Below are 20,704 nucleotides of genomic sequence, written 5' to 3'. Positions count from 1 at the left end.
TTAATCTTTAACCCTGATCTGTGTTTATATGTGTGTGATGTGTGTGATACTCTCTTTTAATATAAAGCCTCTCCCATGGGCTGAGGTTTCTCCCTTCGGTGTCTTTCACTTGGTGGTCGCTGCCACCCTTGCAGATGTCAGGGACATTTCACCACACTGGAAGCTGGAGCCATTAAGCATTTCCTTTGCCTAAATTGCTCCCAGTTTTATAAGGCCTTGGGTCTTCTTAACTGACCTCCAGCAGCTTTGGCTTAATTTATGTTCCCCGAGCTGGATACTATTCGACTCTGCCAAGAAGGATAAAAACCAGCCTTAAGAGATTTTTAAAGTGACTGTAGATAGGAAGAAACCCTAAAGGTGACAATAAGAACCCTTCGCTGATTATAAGAATTACCATTTATTGAGATCTCTGGCGTGCTGGCCATTATCCATGAGGTGAGCAGTAACAGCCTTATGTTATGGGTGAGGCCCAAGAAAATCAGTGACGTTAGATCTTCTGTCCATTCAAGGCCACACAGCTCATAGGTGAGGGATCCCACACTTCGCCCATGTTTCACCCCGTTTCGATATGCAGCATGTTACAGTGTTTGTGTTTAGTGCTCACCCACGAGTCCTGGGAGTAGCAGTTGCTTGATCCTTAGAATGTAAACACTTAAGCTGAAAGCTGAGGGAGAAATACACCCTGATCAACTTTGACTCCGTCTTTCAGATACCTGTAGCATCCCTTGAAACAGACTCCCTCCCTGGCATTTTCCATGAATACAAGCAGTTGTCACAAGGGAGATCTAATTCCCGATGATCCAAGCTTCTGATGGTTGTGGAGTCCTGGGTACACTGCTCTGGCCAGTCCTCTATTAGCCACCAAGTGTCTTATAACTGGCTTCAGGCATAATGATTAAGAAGGAGTCATTGCTAGGTGTCTGGGGCCTGGACAGTTGTTCAGTTAAGACCAGACCCTAATCCTAAATTCTGAATAATGGGGGAGAAAAGTGAAGATGAATGTTACAGTGATTAGTGAAGTTGCTACTGATGGCCGGGGACCGGGACCAGGACCCGAATGTCTAATTCCTCATTGAGAAGGAAGTATCCTAGTAGGAAAGGAGGAGTTATACACGAACCTGTGGAAGCTGGTAGTTTGATAGGAGGAGATCCCCTAGCCCCTTTTCTCCTTTTTCCTCCTTACAGCAAATTATTATGCTTTGGGTGATATTGGACGTAACCGGTATGGATTTTGGAATTTAAATTATGTCTGCCATCCTTACATGGTCTCTGGGGCAAAAGGCATAGATCGAATAGTCTCATTTAACAGGGTCAGTAAAAGTAAGGCAGTTTGGGTCCTTCAGGTCCCTTGGCTTTTGTTCTGTTAACTTCCGTAGGCAAAAGAGATACTTTAAAACTCGCTGTATGAAATGAAGGATTAAGGATTTTATAGGTGCTTTAAAAGTCTCTGCACGTAAAAGCACGTGTGGAGTGTTGGCGGTGTAGTAAAGGTGAGCTGGGTGAAGGAAGGAAGTCTTCTCGGGAATGTTGATTACAGTCTGATTGGACAAGAAGGTTAAGATGCATGATACAACTGTGTGCTTCGATTTGAGCCCGTAATAGCCACTCAGTTCGTACTTGTCAAATTGCGTGGCCATTAGGAGGGATTCATGGATCAGATTTTAACTTGTTAGGTCAATTTTATAGAATTTTTGCATATGGCCCACTCAAACAATCTTTGTATTTGCAACTTATATGGCTATACTAAAGAGTCTTAAAGTGGATCAGAAAGGAAATCAATGTTCTGAACAATCAAAAGAATTAGAACATGTATGTAGCACCAAATTAACTCCTGTTTAAATTAACATCACGCACAGCACACACGCAATCCTATGTGCTTGCACACAACCCTTCCTAGACAGAATTTGAGTCATGGGAAACAGAACACGTTCCCTGGTGGTACTGGACAGAGGGCATGCTGGTTTGAAATCCATTCTCTCAATTAGATCACGTCTCTTACACTCCAAAGCAGCTATGTTACACAGAGTAACAACTAACCCATGGGTTCTTGATCTCAATGAGGAACTCTAAGACTTTTATTTTTTTCCCCCCATCAGATGCTCAGTGTCTTGGCATTTCTTTGACCTGGAGCCCTTTGGAGCCTGAACAATGAACTCTGACACTGTACAGCTGTTTTAAATTAAAACACCTCTGAAATGCCTCCCTGCCCCCACCCTTAAAAGCTATACAACTGTGGGTGCCATTCCCTAGTCATGCAAGTGTGTATTCAGAGTTCCTTATTACATGAGTCATCAGAGCACATGGCAAATAATTTCCAACATCCTACTTCTACCCTAAATGATGTGTGCCTATTTTATGAGCAATATAATAAAAATCCAATATTAGGGAAGGACCTGTGGTTGCCTTTGGAATCCTCTCTTCTGGATTGCGAAATACTAATAGCAGGGGATTGACACAAGGCTCGCGGATAGATCTCAGTGACCAGCCTTTAGTTTTCTAGCGCGTGCAAGCTACGTGTGCAGCCTACGAGGCGCGTACTGACGTGGCTTGGCGTTCCTTCTTTATCGTGTCCCCAATGAACCAGCAGCTAGGGCAGGGCTGCTAGGGAATTGAGCAAGGTATGGGAAGTGGACCAGATGACACTTTCATGTTGCTTCTTACCCCAACACCCCACCCCCCAGCTTTGAATTCTAGGAAAGTACTACCTGCCTTCTGGACACTTAGTTGAGAGACTTCCGTACAAGAAAATTTATCCCCCCCACCCCAAAAATTAGAAGTGACACCCAAGAATGCAAGAAAGACATGGAAAAAACCCAAGTCATTGGAAAGACGTTTTCCTCTAATTAAAACGCTTAACCCGTATGCTTCATGTTTAGCACCGCCCCGAGCTGGTGTTGATAGCTGTTGAGGGGTAAAATGGGACACGCTTCCTTGGCTAGAACAGTGGTTCTCTAACATTAGGGGAACCAGAGTCCCAGGTGGCTGGGCTCCACCCCCGGGGTCTCTGATCTGGTGGGTTTAGGGTGGGGCCCAAGAACTTGCATTTCTGACAAGGGCCTTGCTGATATGGTGTTGCTGGTGGCCTGTCGTGGGACCGCACTTGAGAATCACTTTGGATTCTGGAGAGAATTAGAGGCCTCTCAGGTACCTGATTTGAGTAATGCTTTTCATATGGTTCCCCTAGCTCCTTGCGTACTTTCTGGTCTTCTTCCAGGGAGCGACCTTGGGTAAAAACACCAGGCCGTGCTTGTAATGGAGGACACGAGTTGACTTGCATGCCTCTCCTCAGGTTCCCCCCCCCCACCGCCCGCCCGCCCTTTTTAGCTTTTCAGAGGGACTCCATTTCTCCTCTCCTCCTTGAGGAGCGCCCAGGAAATACAAAACAAGAGAAACTTCAACCAAAGGGAAAGGAAAGAGCCCTTCTCCCCACAGGAATACCCCACAGACAAAACACACATAGTTTGGGAAGCCGGGCTCAAGGCACCATGTGGTAATGAGCTGGGGGCACGAGTATGGAAGCTCTTGGAAGTACGCAGAGACACCCACACCCCTTCCAAAAGGCTTACAGTGTTTTCAGTGCAGGTTTTGAGAGACTACTGGAAAGTAGTTTTCAGCCTCTCATTTGCCTGCCGGACGTAAGAAGATAATGGATAATGGCTCTGCCACACTATTGCATTTCGAGAAGATTGCTAATGTTCTTCTGGCTTCAAAGGAGGCACCAGGTTTTTTCTTCTACTCCATGTTCTCTTGGAGGCACTTTCTTAATGTGGTCCTTATAGTTCGCTTTAGTATTTATTACATTCTCTGCTTGTAAACTTAATATCTTGAAGTGTTTATTTTTATACCAGCCATAGATTCATTAAGAATGATTGTTACAGATACACCATCAGCTCTTTCCTTCTTTGAACTGCCTCCCAAAAGCTTCAGGAAAAACTAATTTGCTCTTTGTACTTAAGAGATTAAAATCTTTCAGCATTCAGGCCAGAAAGTAAATGTGGAATAACCAGGTATTCTTACGTATTTTTCTCAGTTACTTTCCTGTTGCCCTGTAAATACACAAAATCCGTGCTTGAGTCTGCTAGGCATTGCGTGTCTCTGTCCCTCCTCTCCCCTTTCCCCACCCTTTTCCCCCTCTTCCCCCAACAAAGAATCTCATGATGTTCCCATATGAATCCTTTAAGAACCCACATTCAACTTGGATACCCCAATTTGTGCTAATGTCACAGGGAACACCTGAGAACTTCTTTTCAGAAAACCTCAGCGCTAGCTTTTGTGGTATTTCATTATGTTTCTTGGCCTCCAGCATGTACTAGGCAGTGTTCTTGCGTGTCACGTAGATGTAAGGGGAAAAGGAAAAAAAAATGGGTCCGAGTAAAACAACATGTTTTGAAAATACCTGTCCAGGTGTCAGGTTTCAGTTAGGAGGCATCGTTAGCTTTGGTTTCGATTCTTGCTGTAGAAAGTACTGGCAGGCCTCATGTTTTAGATCTCATGTACCCATTTTTATCCAGCTCTTTATTTACCTTGTGACTGAACGAGAGATGTGTGTGTGTGTGTGTGTGTGTACTTACATTCATGTGTGTGTATTTTATATTGACTCCTGAGAAGTTGCTGGTCTAAAATAATTATTTTCCCTCTCTCTTAGGTGTAAACACGTGTCCATGACTTTGTGGCTTGTGACCTGGCTTTCCTTTCACTGACATTAAAAGAAATCCACCTTATATATGAGTGTGTTTTCCAATTTCATTTTGACATTTTTCCCCCAACTTTCAAACTGACCTGAGAGACACTTTGTTACTTAATTACTGAAAATGTTTTCTTCCCTTTTTTCTTTTGTCTTTAGAATTCTTCAAAGAACTACTGGAAAATGCAGAGAAATCCCTGAATGACATGTTCGTGAAGACCTATGGCCGCTTATACATGCAAAATTCTGAGCTATTTAAAGATCTCTTTGGGGAGCTGAAGCGCTACTACGTGGCGGGAAGCGTGAACCTGGAAGAAATGCTAAGTGACTTCTGGGCTCGCCTTCTGGAGCGGATGTTCCGCCTGGTTAACTCCCAGTACCACTTCACAGACGAGTATCTGGAGTGCGTGAGCAAGTACACGGAGCAGCTGAAGCCCTTCGGAGATGTCCCTCGGAAACTGAAGCTGCAGGTTACGCGTGCGTTTGTCGCCGCCCGCACTTTTGCTCAAGGCTTAGCAGTCGCGAGAGACGTAGTGAGCAAAGTCTCTGTGGTAAGTGCTCTCTGCATCCCACGCCTTTGTTTCTGTTGTTTCATTTCAAAAGAGAGTTTGGGGGGTGCTAAGGGGGCGCATTCGATTGGGCGTCAGACTTTTGATTTTGGCTCTGGTCATGCTCTCTGGGCCGCAGGTTGGAGCCCTGGGTCGGGCTCCAAGCTCAGTGGGGAGTCTGCATGGGGTTCTCTCCCTCCTTTGTCCGTCTTGCTTGTGCTCTCTCTTTGTCTCTCACATAAGTAAGTTTAAAAGGAGAAAGTTTGGGAGGTTGGAAAATCAATAGAATTCCATGGGCTGGATAACCATTTTCTCCTGTTCTGCTCTCTTCTTTCTCTTGGCCTTTCCCTCACACACTTTGTTCTGATACAGGTACATCCTGGAGTTAGGGACCGTGCTGTGATGAACACCATCCCATAAACGTCATTCTTTCCAGCGCTTTCTCTGGTAGCGATTCTTGGAGGCAGAATGCATGTTCACTTTGGAATCTTAATTTTCCAACGTGGGTCTACCATGGCCATGCTCTTCAGCTCCTGTTCTCCTTCCCCTCCAGAGAAAGAAGCAGGCGGGCTCCCTGTTTGTTTGCTTTGAGTGACTGGGTTTGGGGCCCCCGCCTTACAGTCTAGAGCCGTATTGAACATGCGTTAGTATGGGTTTCCTTGTTTTAAGGTGTACTTAGCGCTCTTTAGAAGGCAGAGCTTTTTACGACAGTTAGTGGGTGCCCCGTGCTCTTGACTTGCAGCTTTGTTTATATAAAGGGTTACCAATGGACAGAATGAAAATCATACTGTGTAGGCAAGGGCAGGTGCAGTGGGGCACATTTCCGTCATTTGTAAAGTAAAAGAACTGGACAGTGTTCTCTGAAGCCAGCTAAGGAGGTCGTTCAGGGGCCTCCTTCCAGAGAGGAGAGGCAAGGGAGATGGGTGCAGCCTTCCTGGATCGGAGACTCCGCCTCTGTGCCTTTCCCTCCTGGCCGCACCAGAGAAGCGGTTCTATTAACTATTCTCGCTTTTCAAAGTAGAGGGTTGTTTTATTTTGTTTTGTTTTTAAGATGTTATTTATCTATTTTGAGAGAGAGAGAAAGCAGCAGGGGGAGGGAGAGAGAATCTAGAGCAGACTCCCTGCTAGTGTGGAGCCTGGCACAGGGCTCCATCTCCCGACTCTGAGATCATGACCTGAGCCCAAACCAAGAATTGTACAGTTAACTGCCCGAGCCACCCAGGTGCCCCTCAAAGCAGAGCTTTGAGCAAGATTTCAAGGGAGGAAAAAGTTCTCTGGCTCCTTCAGTCCCTGCTCCCCCAGAAAAAAAAAATGAAATTTGAAAACTTCCTGAAGGCCTTTCTTCCTCTTACCCTTCCGTGACTTGATATCAGCAAAGACACAGTAATCTGGGGCACGTTACCTTAGGAAGACTGATCTTGGCGCTGTTACATTTCAGCTCTCAAAGGAAAAGCCAGATTATAATCTGTTCGCTCAAAAACTTGCAGACAGAAGGATAAGCAGCTCCTTGTTTTGAGGCCTGAAGGGAGTGGCCAGACAACTGGAATATCAATCTGATGGCTTATGAGAGAGTTCGTGAGAGTTCGGGTGACCAAGGAATGTAGGGTCCAAACCAGGATGCTTGCTGTCTAAACCATGAGGTTCTTATTAGCTGTCCCACCCAGATGGCATCTGCCGCTACGTTTGAGGCAATCGGGGCTGCCTTGAGCAGACCAGGCTTCCGCGTTACCCTAGTTAGAGAGGAAACTTTGAGGTTAGTCCAGTGAAGGTGAGATTCTAAAGAATTGTGTACCATCAGAAGTAGGTGTTTCTAGGATGTTCCATCCCAGGACTGGGTGAGAAAGGAGGCTTAGCTGATTGGTCGCCTTTATTCTGGCAGGTCTGTGTATTCCCTCTCATCTCCAGGCACCTGAACTCTCAGGGAATGCCAGTTCTTTCCAACATGTTCTTGTTGACTCCTTTTTTCCTGATACTCTCCTTATAAATGGTGGGTGAGAGCAAGTTGGGGGGGGCGGTGATGGTTATAATTAAAGGAATAATCTGATTCCTGAACTTTGGCCAACCTCAGCAATCATTAGGAATCCTCCAGATGCTCATCTCAGAGCCCTGAAACAAGGCACAGTTGTTTACATGGTAGCTCACCTAACACACCAACAAGTCCTTGTGTTCATCCTCAGCTGAACAGGCAGGGAGGCAGGGCTGTGTGCTTTGAATGAGAGAGAGAGAGAGAGCGCGCGCACGTGCGCAGACACTTGAGCCAAAGAGAAAGGCATGAAGTAGAATGTCCTTTGCAAGCATCTAAAAAATGGTTGCTTTCCATTAGCCATCCCTCTTTCAGTTCTTGTGAAGAGGAGACCAAACCAACAGAAGTCTGGTTCACTTCACTTTGCTAGGTGGGAGCCCCGCTTCAGAGAGCTGAGGTTCCAGAAACTCCAGCTCATGGTGGAAGGCAGTAGATGAAATAAGGAAATGATTTAGAGACCCTTCATTGCAGATTTATTTATTTTTATTTTATTTTTTAGGGATTTTATTAATTTGGGGGAGAGAGAATGAGAGAGCGAGCATGAGAGGTGGAAGGTCAGAGGGAGAAGCAGACCCCCTGCTGAGCAGGGAGCCTGATGCGGGACTTGGTCCCTGGACTCCAGGATCATGACCTGAGCCCAAAGGCAGTCACTCAACCCACTGAGCCACTCAGGTCCCCTCACTGCAGATTTAGAAAGTCAAGGGCTTAGAAGGCTTGCTGTTGTCCATCCTACCCCGCCCCCCAGGGTAGGGAGAAGGGAGCAGTTGTGGCTTCCCCGTGTCCCATTCTTCTTGACATGGTTCTCAGAATTCATGGTGGGAAATCCATAAGATTGGCTTTTGTATATAAGATTCAAACCCGCTTAACTATACAATAAAGAGTATGTGACTCAGAACAAAAGAGTCACAATTTCTGGTGTTTTTTTCTGGTATGAATTTTTTTTTTTTTTAGCAAGAGATTTCCTGTGCACCTTAGTATTGTTAAGTTGTTTGAGAAAGTTCCTTTCTAAATATAACCCTAAATTTGCTTCAGAATTGATGTGTAGTCTATGTTCATTGTATTTTCTAATATCGGCGTAAGAGATGTTTGTGTAGTTATATGAGAATACAATGAATACAAGGTATAAGGCTTAATTTACTTTGAGTAAACATTGCTTGCCAATTGTTTAGTTAAAAATACTCTTTTGTGTCTACTTGAAAAGTTGAATTTGTAACTGGAAACTTTTTAGTACTGTTTTGCTTCCCTACTGAGCTTCTTCTAGACTTAAGGACTGATTTGAAATCAAACCGTCCGACTAAGTTGGGTCATGCTATCTAAATGACATAAGGATAAGATACTCAGGCATCAGGTCAATTTCTATAGGAGTTAAAACACAAATTATTGAAAAATTTCTCATTTATGCAATGTTTCTGGCTAGAATTATGTAAGGAACACTTGGATATTTGAGGAAATACTTATTAACGTTAATTTCTGGAGTATGACTACCAAATAGATTTTAATTTAAGATACCGTAGTATGGGGAAGACAGTAAATGATCCGACTAGCAAAGCCTTATTTCAAGTTGTACATGTTGGAAGCAAAGTCTGCAGTTGCTGTCCAAGGGTGGTCTGCAGGCGGGACTAGAGCAACTGAAGAACTAGACATTCCTTCTTCTGGTGTCAAGTAGAATGAATTACCTTGGGCTTGGAAAAGACCACTCAGAGTGGAGAACATTAAAGACAGTCACCTCACCCGCCTCATCTACAAAGATGTCTCTGAAAGTCAAGTATGAGAAGCACTGGGGTCTTGGCTTAGTTACCGCCTACTTAAAACATGTTCCCACTTTCTCTTTGGAAGTGGATGCCCTGTTCTTCCAGATTACTTTTGCCACACAAGGGTTGCAGGTAAATGCTGAGCAATGACTTGATTATCACTAAGCCTTTTAAAGGCCATTGGCACCAGTAAGCTAAGCTTAACTTCAAGGGAAAGTCATGGCTCAGTCCAAGTATCCTTGCCTTGCTTCAGATATTTTGGGCCCAAACATGGGGTGACTGCAGCTTACTCCACTGAGCTTTACCATTGCAACTGCAGAAAAGTCCCTTTAATGAACAACAAATGGTTCAAGAGCACCCTGGCACTATACGTCTCCGTATGACTTAGCCCTTCGTTATTTGTCATGGTTCATGATGCATTGCTTATTTACCTGCTCTAGCAGCAGTTTTGCCTGGAAGGGTGAAGTCTGTTGCGGTCTTTGAAGAATGCACGAGTGGTTCCATGCACCATGAAAATGAATAGCTCCTGTGCCAAAGAGAGTTGCATTCTCATGGTTTCAATTAACACTGACATAATGGGACTATGTCTACTCCCCCACCCCAAACTCCAGGGGCTATAATTAGAAAGCAGTTCCTTACCATTGTGATGTCTAAGTGATTGTCCTGCCTCGAGAACAATTTCCATTCCCCCCACCACCACCCGCCCTTTGATCCCGTCTGTTCACAGTGCCCCAACACCTATAAGAGTACTACACAAGTTATTTTGCCATTTCCTGCATCATTATAAATGTACATTGTAATAAAGTTCTATCCAAAAAGCTTTTAAGAAGCTGGGTGTAGACACTTGTTCAACCCTGAGTATTTGTTTACACTCATAACCTTAAACAACCAGAAGAGGAAGGTGGGACTCTAACTGATAGTGGGGGAGGAAGTGGGGCTTGGCAGGACCGGGTGGAAAGGGTTAAGGACTTGAGACAGCGTGCTCTCAGGACAAAAATCTCTCTTTTTTAAAATTTTTTTTTAAGGGTTAATATAAGGATGCTTCTGTTTTATCTACAGCACATGGACAAATACTCCTGAATGGGCCCTTGTTTGTTCCACATATTTTGTTATGTCTTTAAAATTCTGTTATCAGGGCACTAGGAACATCTCATCCTTCTTTCTTTGTGTGTGTGCAGTGAATTCAAACTGGGAAGTTGTTGGGGCACATGGGTGGCTCAGTCAGTTAAGCATCTGGTTAAGCATCTGCCTTCGGCTCAGGTCAGGATCCCAGGGTCCTGAGATCGAGCCCTGCTTCGGGCTCCCTGCTCAGTGGGAAGCCTACTTCTCCCTCTTCCTCTGCCTGCTCGCTTGCTCACTCTGTCTCTCTCTCAAATAAATAAATAAAATCTTAAAAAAAAACCCTAGGAAGTTGTTGAATAAACTCATCACATCTCACAGCATGTTTGGGTCCCCTATCTTTTTTTCCCCCCATAATTTGGGGAAATATTTCCCCTTATTTTTATTGGGTGCTTATGTTACCAAGCAACAGAGAAAATCTAGGTCTTTTTTGTTTGTTTGGGGCGATTGGCTTTGCAGACCAAAAAAATGTTGCAGCAAATGTATGTAAGGGACTGAAATAAACTAAAAGGAAATGTGTTTTTAACTTGAGTGCAGTGTGTTGACTGCCATCACTGTGCAGTGTGGCTTAAGGCTCGTTCGGAATTACCAAAATGAAATCCAGGCTGCACGGAGAGGTCTTCTCCAGCAGTTTTACTTTTCCAGGCCGCTTGCAGTAGTTTTTAATGTGGTGGTTAGAAAATGCAGGTTATTGAGTAGAAAGTCTCGATCTATATTAAAAGTCTTTGCAGGGAAGGAGACTTTTCTGTAGAGTCTTTTTATAGCAAAAATGGTGTGCAGATGTCTGTTGGGGGGCAGGAATGAGTGTCTCACAAAAGGGAAATGAGGATTCTAACCCCCGCTCCCCCCACACTCCTACTGACTTTTTTTAACTGTGAAACATAGACAGCCTCCTAAAATCCCAAGGCACTTCAATGCTTAGAAAGACCTTGATCAGTCTTGCAGGATTTTATAAGACTTGGAGATTGGCTGTTAATATCTTGTCATTATGGGTCAGTAACTTAGATAGATTTTGATTTGAGGACATAGAGAAGTATTGAGTCCAGAGGATATCCCGTTTCTACCGTACTGTCCCCCCAAACTAAACAATTCAGACCACCTCATTCTTACATAAATAATGTCAAACCCCTTTTCTTACATATAACATCCCACTTTTTAGTAGAAATTAATCACCTCTACTGCATAACCCCCAAGTCTTTCAAAATATTAAAACTTTGGTGAGATAGATGTACTGTTTGCTGGCATTTTTGTTTAAGTGAGCTCTTTTTTTCTCTCTCTGGGCAACAGTGTTTACTGGAGCTTTTGAATTCTCTGTGAGCAGGAGCCGGTGGGTGGTGTGTGTGTGTGTGTGTGTGTGTGTGTGTGTGTGTGTGTATATATATATATATATATATATATATATATACATATACATATATAATCCCCCCCCCGTCCCTGTGGTATCTCGACCCATTGTGGAGAATAGAGCATTGGCTGAGTAAGTCCTTGTTGTTCATTAAACAGTATGTCATCTCATCCAAGGGGTCGGGTCTAGTCAAGCACATCCGCCATGTGGGTGAATCCTAACTTGCCCTCCAACATAAAAATGATTTCATTTGGTCACTAAATTTGAAAACCGCAAATTCTTGCCAGAAAACCATCCAGCCTCATAGCTGAGCGTTCGCTGTGTGTGGTTCCCCTGTGCTAGGTCTGGGTCCCTACGGAGAAGGACCATGTTCCATGTGCTGCCCTCGAGTTTCTTTTCATTGTTCCTGAAATGCAGTTACTCAAGGAAGCCATTCCGATGCACATCAAGGAAGCCCAGGGCATGGGCTCTAGAACCAAAATGGCCACATTCAAATCTTGGCCCTGCCCTTGAAGATCTCCTGTGAGTCCCTTAATCTCTTTTGACCCCTGCTTTCTCGTGTAAAATGAAATGATAATATGCCTCTCATATGATTATCGGGAGGCTTAAATGAGTTAATACACGAGTTAGTACATGCAAACTTAAATGAGTTAATACATGCAAAGTACTTAGAAGAGAGCCTGGCACATAGTAAGTTTGTTTTAACTATCGTATATCAATAACATCAATAAAAGCTCTCAGTAGACAGGCAATTCTGACGTAGAATATCCTTCTCTTTGGTTTTGACATGAAGATTCTTCATGATCGTGAAACCACAGAAGCAAAATAAACATTTTTTCCTGAGACCATGGATTCATTCTTTGTATTAGTGGTTCAGAGGGGGAAGGGAGGAATGTACAGTACAGTTTTGGCTCCTTTGTTTCTAAATGTCATTTAGAGAAATAACTACTATGTAAGAGAGGTCTGAAACATGTGCCTTTTAGCAAAGCACTCATAACCCCCCCCCCCAATCCTACTGGCATTGGGGCTCAACAGAGGCTTCTAAACAGAAGGAAAACCTCAAATGTTAGTCAAGAGCTGTGGCACAAAGGAATAATTATGTTGAACATTTTAAGCGGCATGTTGGGCCACAGAGCATCAATATATAACTGACGATTAAAAGGCGACCTTGGAGTATAGTTGCCCCTTGTGTTAATCCCCACGTGCAGGATCTACCACTTGGACTTGGGTCCCCACATAAATGTACTTTAGTAGGTTATTTAGGGACTCCAACAATTGATTTTGAGGCTTAGGAGGGAGTGACATGTGAATGAACTTGAGTTTCTTTTTTTTTTTTTAATTTCTAATTTTTTAAGGGTTTGTATTTATTTGAGAGAGAGCTTGCAAACGAGTGGGAGGAGAGACAGAGACAGAGGCAGAGGGAGAAGCAGAGTTCCCTCTGAGCAGGCAGCCTGACGTAGGGCTCCATCCCAGGACCCTGGGCTCATGAACTGAGCCAGCCAGGTGCCCCTGTACTTGAGTTTCTGTTCAAAATAAATAAAGCCCCAGAATGAAGCCCTTGAGGATTCAAAGATAAGCAACCATTTTGTTTCTCCAGTGGGTACTCCAGAGCCAAAAAGGAGAAGTGGTTCTTGGCATCCTGGGTTTGCCATCCTGAGCTTGGCTGGGTCCATGAGATTGGGGACCTAGACCTAAGGCCTGGGGGGTGGTCACATTATTGGTACATCTTGGGGGTGAACATCACAGGGGACCCCTGTTTCTTTCCACTTCCTGACTGTGTTAAAATCATTCTTCAGGGGTACCTGGGTGGCTCAGTCAGTTGAGCGGGGAGCCTGCTTCTCTCTTTCCCTCTGCCCCTCCCGCTCACTTATGCTTGCTCTCTCTTTCTCTCTAATGAAATTAAAAAAAAAAAAAAAAACACCACGATGCTTCTCTGTGCCAGAGCCTCATTCCCACACAAGGGTCTTGTTTCCCAATCTGAATAATGTGAAGTCATGCATAGTGCTGTAGGTAGTGGTCCTGAGGCCAAAGACTTGAGTCTGATTTTCTCCAGCTGGGTATTGTGCATGTCCTTGCCCATCGCTGTTTTCTTAAAACTTGCCCATCTCTCTTCTCAGCTCCAGCATTTAGTATCTCCATAACATGTTATAGCTGAGTTCTTCATGATCGTTTTTAGTAGTTAGACAACTGGTCACATGCAGAGCACGAGCCAGTACTTAGCAAGCGACTGAAGTGGAAGCTGTCCGCCAAACCCAGTTCCATAATCTTCCTTTAATAAAACTCTACTGTGTCATTTTGTTTGGTCCCGGGCTTTAAACCTTGAGCAGACACCAACCTGTGCAGACCGGGCCTGCTGCAACACAGATTTGACTTAGAGTGGAACAAAGAATAAAGCGGACCACGAAGAGTTATGAAAAGAAAGCTGGTGGTGGGGAGGGGGGAGGGGCGCATTTGTTGAATAAAACTACCACGATTTTAGATTTTTTGCTTATTTTCTACAGGCCCATACCATTTTGGAATGTGTTTGTGCTTTCGAGAGCAGGTTCCCCGCTCTAATACAGAGATTCCTGCTTGCTACCTAATCACAAGTACATTCCAGAATAATCCCCAACACGAGATAGGTGCTCAGTGACTAGTTGTTGACACTTGAGCTTTGCGCATGTTTCCGTAGTAGGGCATGGTTTCTGCTGAAGCAGAGTATCCAACAAATGCCACAGGTTCTTCTCCAGTTTCTCGTAGGCATTTACCCACTAACTCTTCACCTCTCTGAAATCCAGCCAGTTAGCGGTATGGTCAATGTGGAACTGAACCCTAGCAATGGAGGGGAAAACAAGTGTGCCCAAGATGGGAGTTTCACAGCCTGTGCTGAAGAAGGCAGGGAAACGTGATCTGTCTGGGAAATGTGTGGCCTCACTTTTCTCATCTCTTAAATGTGAGAGTCCTACGGTGTGACCTCTAAGGCCCCTCCCAACCCTGACTGCTGCGCTCCTGGGCTTTTCCAACCACCTCCTGCCTCCAGGCTTGTGTGCTCCTCTGTAAACTGAGGGGGTAGGACGGGCAGGTGTTGAAGTCCTAACTATTGGTGACTATAAAAGAGTGAACTTTTGGTTATCCAGAAAATCTAGCCCTCCAGACTGGCCATCCCCCCCAGGGTATCAGGTAGCCAAGATTTCACTGCCCATTAAAGCACAATGAAAAGACTCATTTGAGCCTGGGTTCAAACTGCAGCGGCAAAATCCTCCTTCTTGGGAGGGGGTGTTGACTTTGACCTACACAATTAGCGCCTCGCTGTTGGAGGCTCCGGCCCCGCCCGCTTCAGGCTGGCGTTCTGGTGGGGCTAAGAGGCGGGCTGTGTGTGTCCATCAGATAGGAGCCAATGGTGTTCAGGTTTCCTCCTGACAGTTCTCATCCCTTGTTCCTGTTCCGAAGGGTAGTGGTGATAAGCAGTGTCCCAAGTCACACTCCACGGCAGGTGAAGGTCATCCCAGCATCTGTTCCCTGCCCGGTATCTGCTATCAGAAGTTTGCTCGGGACCTTGGTGGGTACTGATAAGAGGGGAACTCACTAACCCTTTGATAGCGGCTGGGAAAGCAGAGGGCGGTGCGGAAAGAACAGGAGGGTGGGAACCCCCGGGGTAGCTGCCGGTGCGGGGCGGGGCATGATGGCTGGCCACCATCCTTCCTATGCACTGATGAAGATGCAGGGCAGGTGGCCTGCGCTCCTGTGTGCCTCAGTGTCCCTGGAGAGAAGCGGAAGAGGACAAGAAGCCTCTTTTCTCCGTGGAGGGTGGCCAGTACCACTTTTACCCTTGTGGCTTCCCTTCCTCATGAACTGCCCAGTAGTATCTGTTTCTGCCTGGTCTTCGTGTGCCTTTCAGTTCTGGCCACGCACACAGTCCTTCCTGGGCAGCCAACCCCAGGCACTTGGCCTTCTCCCTGGCGGTGGTGGTCTTCCTTCAGCTGGCCAGTTAAACCCAACCCTTTCTCCCCAGTGTAACCAAAGTCTCGTCTCTTCCATTGAGCCTTGCCTGAGCACTCTGCTTTACTGTTCCCAAGCCTCAGAAGGGCTTCACCTCAGCCCAAGTTTAAGTGTATTCATGTTCTTTAAAAAAAAAAAAAAAAGATTTTATTTATTTGACAGAGATCATAAGTAGGCAGAGAGGAAGTCGGGGGTGGGGGACAACCAGGCTCCCTGCTGAGCAGAGATCCCGACACAGGGCTCGATCCCAGGACCCTGAGATCATGACCTGAGCTGAAGGCAGAGGCTTAACCCACTGAGCCACCCAGGCGCCCTGTATGCACGTTCTTGCCCGCAGAAGACATTGAGTTTTGCCTTCAGCACAGCTACTGGTGTTGAAGGGATCACACACTAGGGACCCTGCTACACCTCGATGCCGGTGGGCTAAGTGTCCAAGGCAGACACTGGTGGTAGGGGCCACAGCAGGCCATGCACAGTGGGCAGGAGAAGGTCGTCTCTCCACCTGTGTCTCCTAGCTGATCCTGGAACCGTGTGTGTACGAGGACTTGAGGACTTCAGAACAATTGAGCCACATAAAATGAGCGAGAGTGAGCGTGAGTGAGAGACAGAGCGGACGGAGGGAGCATGGGCGTCTCCGGGGTGTGAAGTGTGTGTCCCTGGGTTATTAAGGGTCAAGTGGTGTTCTTCCCTCTCTCCCCACCCACCTTCTTCCCAGCATACCCTTTCCTTCTCTCTAATCTGCCTCTTACAAGTAACAGGCCACGCCTGCTCGGTGTTATCCATCCCAGCTCATTCTAAGTCGAATTCATGGCCAAACCCTTAAGGTCATCTGTTACTGCTACCTCACCACTGTATTTGTCTTCCCCCAAACTAGGTCAATCCCACAGCCCAGTGTACCCAGGCCTTGCTCAAGATGACCTACTGCTCCCACTGCCAGGGGCTCGTGAGTGTGAAGCCGTGTTACAACTACTGCTCCAACATCATGAGAGGCTGCCTGGCCAACCAAGGCGATCTTGATTTTGAATGGAACAATTTCATAGGTGAGTGAGGGAGGGAGTTGTGTTGCCAGAGAGCTCAGCTTCCAGGCACGGGGAATATTGTAATTATCGTCCATGAAAGTTCTTCTGTGCCTTATTTATGGGATGCCAGGGTTCTACGTTTACTTGGAGTTTGCACCATTCTACAGGTAAGTGTTCCCTTGAACTGATGGTGCTGGTATGGAAGACCTCAGACCTAGCAAATACCAAGGTATCAGAAAGAGAATGTGACTTTTTGGCATTTCCTCCCCGAAAGGTCTGTTTTAGTTACTCATCATAGGCTTGTGTCCCTGTAAATGCTAGAGTATGGCCGTTACTGACTGAACTTTGAAATCACCTGTCACCCTGGGACCGAAGCTTCTATATAGTGGCCCGATGCCCGTTGGATGTTTGAACCAAGTGAAACCTGACTGGGAGGGAATCTAGGGGTTCTCTTTCTCCAGAGGATTTCACAGTAACCCGAGTGCTCTAGCCAGCTCAGACAGCAGTGTAATCCAAGAGGATTCATCAGCACCAGTGGGAAAGGACAATTTAAGGATTGTTTACAGGTCCGGCCGTCGAGTTTGTTGATGTGCCCTTAACGCACAGCTTAGTCCTGAAAGCTCCATGACGGGCATGGGGGCTCCTGGTCCTCTGTGCTAGTGGCGCTGTACATGCGCGCGTGCGCACACACACACACACCTAAACGGCTCACGAAACAGACTCGGCTCTTCCTCCAGCGCCCAGTCACGTTTGAGTAATTGCAGAACATAAGTGGCTTCTTTAGAAGCACCTGTTTTTCACTTCCTTGTTCACGTCATGGGAACGTGTGTGCAATTTGCTGTCACCTTTCGGACACGGGATTGGACTCGGGAGAGAAGGCTTCTTACTTTTTAGTCTACATGAGAGCTAATTACCATATTAACTCTGTTTGCAAATGCATCAATAAATTGGCTCCAACAGATTCTTGAACACTGACGGGGTGGGGGGTGGGGGGTGGGGGGGCAGAGAGAGAGACATATAGCACTTCAACACAATTGTAGCCTAAATAGCTCTAAGTGAGAAGACCTGTGAAAGGGTAGCCAGAGGGGGTGCCTGGGTGGCTCAGTGGATTAAAGCCTCTGCCTTCGTTCGGCTCAGGTCATGATCCCAGGGTCCTGGGATTGAGCCCCACATCAGGCTCTCTGCTCGGCAGGGAGCCTGCTTCTTCCTTTCTCTGCCTGCCTCTCTGCCTACTTGTGATCTCTGTCTGTCAAATAAATAAAATCTTTTAAAAAAAAGGTAGCCAGAGGCGGCAGAAGCTCTTGCATGGATGGCCCATCGTGCCCAGAAGGAAGCCATGGGAGAAATTGTGGCTTTAAAATTGTTCCCTCCCTCCCCCCACCCCCAACCCCGGGAAATAAAAGCTCATGGCATTTCCAGATCGGAAGTTGATGTTTCAATTTTCAATTTTTCAATCCCACCCTCACTGCCCGCCCCCCACAACCCAGATGCCACATTTGAAGTTCCCTTCTGCTAAATTCATTTTTGTAAATGTCGGTTCGCCTTTTAACTTTATAGCACCTAATGTGCTCGTTCTCCAGGAAAAGGAGGAGAATTCGCCATACAAACAGTGCAGAGCGACAGCCCCCGAGTCTTGCCAACCTTTCTACGGACTGGTCACGAGACTGGTCACGAGTGAGGGGCAGAGGGCCGTGTTCCTTGCACTGTTCTCTTGTTCCAACGTGTCTGGCAGAAACTGTAACTCATTGTATTAAAATATAAATTTTCTCATGCTCCTTTTTTTTTTTTTAAACATTTTCCCAAAGAGTTTGCAGATCCACGACAAATCAAAACTGCACTGTGCCTCGCTTAATTAATGTTTTCAAGCAAGGAGGAGTGAGTTGCGGTGGTTGTTCTTGTTGAGAGTTTTAAAAACTACGTTTGTTCTCTTTCAAGAAACAGAATTAAACCCGAGTGGAAATTGATAGGATTTCTGAATCCATTTTCCTCAGTTCTTTGAAATGATCCTCCTTGGAGGGATGAGGTATATAATTGTATCTAAACTTAATTTTTAATGGGTATTTTATTCTTTCTGTCCCATAAGCTGATCTCACAGGCCAGGGGTAACAGACATTGTTAATCCCCAGTGCTTTTTTATGAATTTTCACCAGGGTTTAATTTGCTCTGTGGTTGTAGAATTCAGTCCCAATTTACATGCCTCTGCTCTAAGTTCTTTTTTTTTTTTTTTCCCTTCGCAAAGAATTTTTCTTTCCCCTTTAAACGACTGCAGTTAACGAATGGTGATGGGCTTTTTCCCCAACTTCTTTAAAATCAGATCTTGGGGTTAAGTCGGGAAACTGCCTTTTGTTTTCCCAGTGAGTCGTGAGCCTGAAGATGGGGGTTTGTGAGTCCTGGCGGCACAGCGCGAAAGGATTCAGTTTGCCTGGTGTGAAGGGGATTCTCTGTGGACGGGTGGGGATGACCTCCTGCCCATAGCCTGAGCGCCAAAAGCCTGTGGCTGGACCAGGCCCCCGAAGAGACAGGCTCAGTTTTCCACATCTGCCTTCTTGCTGCTGTGTCCTCCTTTCCCTCTTGAATTGCCACCAGCCTTGATCCAGATGGATCCAAACAGTTGGAACACCCCAGACTTGGTTTTGTAAGAGGCCGGCTCAGAAGGTCAACGCAATACTCCCCACCGCCGCCACCACCGAGATGAAGTCAGTTTCCGGACGAGCTTAAATGCTGCTCAGTTGCACCTTGCTTTCCGTCACGTACTGTGGTTTGCCTTAACCTTCACCTGACGCCTAGCCAGCCTGACTCGTGTCGCACATTGTGGCCTGCAGGACTTCCGTGCTGGGATGTTGGGGTGTCAGGGCTGCCGGCAGGAGGCAGGGGCCGGTCAGATATCCTGGAAATAAGAGACCTTTAGCCTGGACTCACCATCTTCGGCTCTCCCTCAGGGCTTCTGATCGGGGCTGGCCACTTGTAGGGAAGGGCTGCACTGAAAGCTAAGCGGGACTCCCCCCAGGGGTGGAGGGGCCACTCTCTGCATTCCTCAGCTGCCCCGTGCAGGACGCCATGGCACCGGCCCCAACAAAGGCCCGGCTTCCCTCCATTCCCAGAGTTGACAAAGACGCCAAACAGCCAGAAGAATCGGGTTTATGTTTCCTTTCAGTCTTTCACAAACACATTAGTGATCCGCCTTTCCTCACCGGTAGGGGAATGAGTAGTTCCAAAATGCACTGGATCCCCCACCCTTGCTTAAACCTCTGCATTTTGGATGTTGATTATCTGTCTATTCATAATATTTTTATTTGGAGCAAGCGACTTCCTCTACAAAGAATGTGCTTTCTGGACGTGGCAGTCCTTGACGCTTTGACAAGGATGAACACGTTGAAGCGATGCTCGACTTGTTTACAAAAGTCTCCCTTTGCTAGCCCATCAGAAGCAATTTCCCCTCTGGTACGATGCTATGTTCATGCCGGCAGCCTTTATTTACTAAGAGGTAGGAAGCATTCCTTTATTGGTGCTTACCACAATGCAGTCTGAAACTTCATTTGTGACTGCTTTTCAAAAAAAGTGCGTTTCAGGGAAATCTGTTAGAGAAATGACCCCTATGCCTTTGGCTGTTGTGTTGGGTCTGTTTTAGGTGGAAGGTGAAAGGTTGATGATCAAATTGGGTTTCATGGACAGGCTGCTGCCCAAAGTCCTTTACACCAGAAAGCTGAGGTAGAAGATGGTGGTGGCCTGCAGTCTTCTCTGAGAAGGGCATAGAGGCTTCTGGAAACTAGCCCTCCTTGCTGGGAGCTATCCTCGGCCTACCTGAAGACTGTGGATAACCTGGGCCTAAAGAGCCTTCCCTCCCAGGCCTTAAGCACCAGAGTTAAAAGGAGAGCGGACAAGTGGAAAAGTTCAGTGCTTGTCCAGAGTGAAGCACCCTTTTCCTCATTTCCAGTTTCCTCGAATTTTGACCAGGAAATATCAGTACTAAGCCTCATGATCCCCACGAACACGTATGGCAGAAAAACAAGTACCGCATATTTTGTTTTAAGAGATTCAACGTGTACTAAAACATTCTAGACTCCTCCAGAAGGCCAAGGTGACTCGCAGAGTCATCCACGAAGACTCACACTGGGCTTTTTGCAGACTGTGTCTTCTGTTGTCACCTCACCCAAATGAAAAGAGGCACACGTTTTGCTTTAAATCGAGGCCCTTGTGTTTGAAATGGGAAGTTTATCTTAATACAAAATTGCATCTT

The 20,704-nt window shown here is 46.1% G+C and overlaps 1 protein-coding gene across 1 annotated transcript in view; it reads left to right on the top strand.

The window, feature by feature from the left end:
• Positions 1 to 20,704, top strand: part of GPC4 (glypican 4) — a 106,291-nt gene that overhangs the window by 80,886 nt on the left and 4,701 nt on the right. The window contains exons 3-4 of the mRNA XM_032330368.1: positions 4,844 to 5,235; positions 16,323 to 16,488. Coding sequence (XP_032186259.1) covers positions 4,844 to 5,235; positions 16,323 to 16,488 — 558 coding nt within the window. The remainder of the gene's footprint in view (positions 1 to 4,843; positions 5,236 to 16,322; positions 16,489 to 20,704) is intronic.

The sequence above is a fragment of the Mustela erminea genome, chromosome X (assembly GCF_009829155.1).
Source record: "Mustela erminea isolate mMusErm1 chromosome X, mMusErm1.Pri, whole genome shotgun sequence".
Classification (NCBI taxonomy): Eukaryota; Metazoa; Chordata; class Mammalia; order Carnivora; family Mustelidae; genus Mustela; species Mustela erminea.
The sequence above is the reverse complement of the archived record's forward strand: the minus strand, read 5'-3'. Positions and strand labels throughout refer to the sequence as shown.